This window comes from Sorex araneus, chromosome 3, assembly GCF_027595985.1.
Source record: "Sorex araneus isolate mSorAra2 chromosome 3, mSorAra2.pri, whole genome shotgun sequence".
In the NCBI taxonomy this organism is placed as follows: domain Eukaryota; kingdom Metazoa; phylum Chordata; class Mammalia; order Eulipotyphla; family Soricidae; genus Sorex; species Sorex araneus.
The window spans coordinates 6,803,419-6,809,608 of record NC_073304.1 but is presented as its reverse complement, the minus strand read 5'-3'; the positions used below and the strand labels follow the sequence as shown (position 1 = coordinate 6,809,608).

At 56.5% G+C, this 6,190-nt stretch overlaps 1 protein-coding gene across 4 annotated transcripts in view; it reads right to left on the bottom strand.

The window, feature by feature from the left end:
• Positions 1-894: 894 nt before the first annotated feature.
• Positions 895-6,190, bottom strand: part of DICER1 (dicer 1, ribonuclease III) — a 73,339-nt gene continuing 68,043 nt past the window's right edge. For all 4 annotated transcript variants that reach the window (XM_055130179.1, XM_055130180.1, XM_055130181.1 and 1 more), the window contains 3 exons: positions 3,276-3,438; positions 3,106-3,181; positions 895-2,752 (listed from right to left, as the gene is read on the bottom strand). In XM_055130179.1, the coding sequence (XP_054986154.1) occupies positions 2,587-2,752; positions 3,106-3,181; positions 3,276-3,438 (405 nt within the window). In that variant the 3' untranslated portion in view covers positions 895-2,586. The remainder of the gene's footprint in view (positions 2,753-3,105; positions 3,182-3,275; positions 3,439-6,190) is intronic.

Sequence of the window (6,190 nt, the reverse complement as noted above, 5' to 3'; positions counted from 1 at the left end):
AAGGAAGAAAGTGAGAGAGACACAGAGATGGGGGAGAAAGAGAGAGAGAGAAAGACAGAGACAGAGAAGGAGAGAGAGAGAGACAAAGAGGGGGAGAGAGAAACAGAGAGAGAGAGGCAGAAAGAGAAAGAGAGAGAAAGAGAGACGGAGGAGAGAGACAGAAAGAGAAAGAGGTTGGGGGGGATGATGGGGTCGGTGGACTCACCATGCACAGGACCCGCCGCAGGGCCAGTGGGAGGGGGCGGCAGGCTGAGGAGGGGGCGCAGAAAGGGGCCGCTCTGTGCAGATGCCGCTAACCGGGCAGCCCTCACAGGGCAGCACAAACGCCCAAGCCGGGGTCTCGAGGGCTGGCGCGGCGCTTTCGCCTCCGACTTGGCTAACGATGGGTCCGAGAGCTGCCAAGTAACCTGGGCTACTTTTCCTCAGATGTGAACCAAGAAAACGTGTGGAAACCCGCGGCCAACACAGCAGTGGCCAGGGGCCAGCCACGACGAGCCGGAACGTGGCACATCAGGCTGTTCACATCAACCAGAAGTCACAGTGTGAAGGTTCCAGACGCCCCAAGGCTCTTCCCCCGAGGGGCACCGCGGCTGTGCGACAATCCAGCCCCGGGAAAGCGCTGGGCTTGGTGCCACGAAGATCAGGCAGCCCTGAGCGACTGTCAGGTAGCTTAGAAACTGTCACCAGACCCGTGACCGAGTGGGACCCCCACTCCCCTCACCAGGAAAGGCGACGGCAGCTTCCTCCCTGCTGGGTAGACAGAAGAGCTCTAACCTGCCAGGAGATCTCAAGTTGAAGTGTTTTTTGGACTATTTTTCTTTTCTTTTTAATAACTAAAAATCCAGGCTCCGATTCCAGAATGAAATCTTTTAAAAATGAGACCACCCGCATTACTTTGCTCAAAAACTCATTTAATGGTTTAGATCCCAATTCCAGATCCGAGACGAGGAACAGTCGGGCAGCTGGACTCTCTCTCTCACCCAGGGCTCCCCGGGGGCCGGACTGCCGGGTGTCTGGGCGCACACACGTGTGCAGGGGGTGGAGAGAAGGAAGGCGAAGGCGCGGCCCGGGCCGTGGGGCTGCGGGAAGCCTCGGGCGGCGGCCGCCACATGGCATCGGGACGGACACAGTCGAGCCCGGCAGGTCTGCAGGACCGACCCGCGGGTCCGAAGGGGGCAAACGCAGAGGTACCAGAGTTACAGTGCAAACAAAACGAAAACGTCAAGCATGACACAGAAACATAGCACCACACAGGAGGGAAAACAGCCCGCATGCAAAGGGAAAGAACTGAGGTATTCGAGTGACGGGGCGGGCAGGCCTAGACAAGCTGGCCGGGGGGTGGGGGGCCCGCCCGGGTCTCGTTTCCCTCCCCCCGCGGCCCGGGGATGGCTGGTTGGTTCATGGAAGCGAAGACCAACAGCACAGCAAGCTGAGAGCCGGCGGGGGGGCTCCTCGGCAGGGTCCCGGGCCGTGGATGAGGAGGGGACACGGCAGTCAGGTGTGCGTGAGAAGGTGACACGGTTCAGGGCAAACGACCCACCGCCAATGTGCCCCCTCTCTGCCCAGCCCCGGGGACTCGCTAACTGGAGATCTTCAGTGAAACTGGGCGTTCGGCCCAAGATCCGCTCCCTTATGTTGTTGGTTTTAAAAAATATGTATTTTTTTTTCTCTCTAAATCCCCAGATGACAATCCTGGCTTCAGAGGTATCTATCTTCGGGATACACAAGCTCCAGCATCCCCCGGTGCGCAGTTACGTGCAGCCACACTGGCACACTGCTGGTCTCTGACACGGCCTCACAGGGGGAAGCTCGAGGGGGAAAAGGACTTGAAAGACGCTTGTTCCCGAAGATCGGGAACTGAAAGAATATTTAAGAGGGTTTGACTTTTCTTTTTTTTTTTCTTTTAAGGCAAGAATCTTCTTTGATGCGAGACTCATGAAAACGAGAATCTGATTCCCACGCAAGCCAGTGGCGTTCATTAGGCACCGCCCCCGCCACAGGGCACCGCCCCGCTGGCCTGGGCAGAAAGATGCCGCTGGCAGAAACTCCCCTCTGCAAACCAAATCCTCCCGTCGGCTTCTCAACGTGGGGAGCCAGGGGGGTCTCGCCAGCTGCTGGCGTGGGGAGCGGCCAAGGAAACCTGGGACTCACTGGTTCTCCGAACCCTCTGCAGAGCTGACAGAAACGAAACGAAACAAAAACAAAAACAAAACAAAACAAAACAAAAACAAAAACAACAGACAAACCCGAAGCTGACGACGGAACTCTCCGGGACACAGGCTAGAAGGCAGCAAGACACTCCTGGGACTCAAACAAAGCAGAAGTGAGGAAAGAAGATTGTGTCTGCGCAAAAAAACTAAAACTCCAGTTAGTTCCAATGTTTTTATACATATGTTAGATGTTTTATTCCATGATCTATCTCATTATGAAACAAACTTGAAATTCTGCCTCCAATTCATTCGGCTCATTCTCAACTTCAAATCATACTTTGCAGGAATTTAAATATTTTCTTCCCTTAATTCTGCTTTAAAAAGGAAAAAAAAAACAAAACAAAACAAAAAAACAACTTCTCCTTCCGGACAGGCTTCAGCTGTTGGGAACCTGAGGTTGATTCGCCTTGAGGTTGCGCAGGGCTCTCCTGGCGGCGGCCGACTTGGCGATGCGGTAGCTGCGGCCCACGCCCTTGAACTTGCCCTTGCCCACCACCTCCACCGTCACGCGCACCTTGCCGTCGTACGTCCTCTCGGCCGGGCTGGAAGAGAGCCCCGGGCAGGGTCAGACGGGGGCCTCCCGCTCCAGGTCTCATGGCTGTGCGTCCCGGTCAGCGCGGGCTGGGGCTGGGCGGGTGGTGGGTGCTCACCCCACAGTGCCCTTCAGGAGCGGATCCGACCCATCTCAGCCCGGGCCGGGAGTACCCGCTGGGCCTGGCGTCCCTGGAAACTCTTCCCACTGGTTTGGTCCGGTTTGGGGGACCACACCCGGCTGTGCTCAGGGGTCCCTCCCGGCGGGCCTCATATGCGAGGCTGGGGCTCGAACCCGGGTCAGCCGCATGTGAGGCAAGCGCCCCCCCACCCCCGTGCTGCCCCGGGCCCATTCTGGGCTCACCTGAACTTGGCGGTCTCCGGCTCCATTTCGAGCAGCTCCCGCACAGGGGAACGCGGCACATTCGCAGAAAACTTCTCTGTAAGCAGAACGAAAAGCGGGTGTGAGTCCCGTCCGTGAGGTGGGCGGCCCTGAGCTCCAACTCACCGCTTCCGGGGGGGGGGGGGCAGTACCTATGAGCGGCCGCATCATGGGGTAGTACACCTGCCACACGGTCTCCAGCGACATCCCGCTGTCCATGTAGATGGCACCGGCCAGAGACTCGAAAATGTCCCCCATAGCCTTGGGGACTTCGATGTCCTCTTCTTTCTCTTCGTCCTCCTCGGATCTCCTGAGCTGTGAGAGAGAGAGAGAGAGAGAGAGAGAGAGAGAGAGAGAGAGAGAGAGAGAGAGAGGCGACCTGTGAGCCACAGGGCCGTGCTGAGAAGCAGCCTCGCCTCCGCGGGAGGGAGTGGCCGTCCCTCGTCTTCTGCGCTGAGAGGGGCAGCGCCGGCCACCTGCCCCGAGGGTCTGCACAAGCGGGCACCTCGTGCAGGGAAAGGGAAGGCTCCCCCTGCCCGGCCCGCTGCTTAGTGCTCTCTGCCCAGCCAAAGGGAAAGTGAAGTTCACAAAATGACTTAAACACAAAGTCAGAAGTGGTAAAGGTAAGAAACACCCTATTTTTTTAAGTCGCTCATGATCAGGAAATCGAGCAGGTGCTGGCACCTGAGCTGGGCTGCTGGCCCTGGGGACGCTGCCGGGGGCAGAGAGAGTCTCTATGGCAGGGGTTTGCCTCCAGGCTCCCTCGTGTAACAAACCCTTCCCCCTGCCCCCTGCCGGAGAGCCAGAGAGCACTTGACTAACGCAGCGTCCAGACAGAATACTGTTGACCCAAGTACCTTAGGAAGCCTAGCACCCGGGCCGGAAAGAGCACAGAGTGGGCAGGACACTTGCCTGGCACGTGGGGATCCGGGTTCAATTCCCAGCCTCCCATAAGGCCCCCCCAAGCACTGCCAGGAGGGACCCCTGAGCACAGGGCCAAAGTCCTAAGTACCACCAGGTGTGGCCCAAACCCACCAACGCCCAACAACCCACCTGCCCGCCTCGTCCCCCAAGAAAGCGATTCCATGCCTAGGAACTCATCTGAGGTGGACCAGGATACGTGAGTGCTCCTATCACAGGCTACTGCAGCGAAGAGAAAGCTCTCGCCCAGCCACAAGGCCTGTCCACACGCGCTGTACAGTGACCCTACAGACCCCCAAGTCCACCCAGGCATGGGCCCCACCATGCGGGAAGGCCCTCGCACCATGTCTGCTGGACACACAGCAGAAGTGAGATCCCCCAAACGTCCACTGGGGATGTCTGAGGGAGCGGTTGTGCATGACTGTTAATTTTCCTTGGTAGTCCAGCCTTTCTGGAAAACAATATGGACAGTCCTCCAAAAACTAGAAACTGAGCTTCCATATGACCCCGCAATACCACTTCTGGGAATATATCCCGAGGATGCAAAAGAGCACAGTAGAAATGATATCTGTACCTATATGTTCACTGCAGCACTGTTCACAATAGCCAAAATCTGGAAATAACCCGAGTGCCCTAAAACAGATGACCGGTTAAAGAAACTTTGATACATCTACACAATGGAATACTATGCAGCTATTAGGAGAAATGAAGTCATGAAATTTGCTTATAAATGGATAAACATGGAGAGTATCATGCTAAGTGAAATGAGTCAGAAAGAGAGGGACAGAGGCTGACACCCAAGGACAGTAGATACAAGGGCCAGGGGGATTACCCCGTAGCTAGAAGACTGCTTCATGAGCGGAGGGGAGAAGGCAGATGGAATAGAGAAGGGATCACTAAGAAAATGATGGCTGGAGGAATCAGTCGGGATGAGAGATGCATGTCGAAAGTAGATAATGGACCAAACATGATGACCTCTCAGTGTCTGTGTTGCAAGCCATAACGCCCAAAAGTAGAGAGAGAGTATGGGGAATATTGTCTGCCTTAGAGGCAGGGGGAGGGTGGGAAAGGGGACGTATACCCGGGATATTGGTGGTGGGGAATGTGCACTGGTGGAGGGATGGGTGTTTGATCACTGTGAGATTGTAACCCAAACATGAAAGCTTGTAACTATCTCACAGTGATTCAATAAAATTTAAAAAATAAAAAATTTCCCCCTTGGTGTTCTTGCATTTTAAAAAAAAATTCAACACGTTACTTGTGAAAGGAAAATAAAACAAGTGGGACAGTAATTTCTACAGCTGGTTGTGTCATAGGGCTGGAGCAATAGCACAGCGGTAGGGTGGTCACCTTTCATGCAGCTGACCCGTGTTCGATTCCTCCGCCCCTCTCGGAGAGCCCGGCAAGCTACTGAGAGTATTGCACCCACACGGCAGAGCCTGGCAAGCTACCCGTGGCGTACTGGATATGCCCAAAACAGTAACAAGTCTCACAATGGAGACGTTACTGGTGCCCGCTCGAGCAAATCGAAGAGCAACAAGATGACAGTGACCGTGACAGTTGGGTCACAGGGAATTCTGTCACTGACAGATACTGAGAAAGCCACGCCCCACTCAGCCAGGGGCCTGGGGGGTCAAAGGAACGCTAAAACTGATCAGATCCAATTCTCCCTTTTTCGTGGAGGAGGAAACAGAGGCCCGGAGAGGTGGGGAGCCTCGTGAAGATCAAACGGTGGCGCTGGAAAAGGCAGAGCAAAGCACTGCCAAGCAGCTTGTGCGACTTCAATGCCTCCGCTTAACAAAGGGAAGGGAAAGAAGGAGCACGAGCTAACAGAACCCGCATGTCCCACTGCCATCAAACGAAAACGCAAATCTAATTGTCGCTAATTCCTCCAGCTCCGGGCGGAAACCCCCGCAGGAGGCGGCTGGGGGCGAGGGTGCCCACGCGGAGGGCTCCCCGCGGCTCGGGGCGGGCACGGGCACGGGCACGCAGGGCCAGGCTCTGCCCCGCGCCGTCCCTCACATCGCCGCTCCCAGCCCTCCTCCCCCGGAGCGGAGGCGAGGCTGAGGGTGCGGCCAGGAGGGGAGGCGCCCGAGAAGGAGAGGCTGGCCGCGGAAAGCCGGGCAGGGGTGCGAGGGAGGGCCCG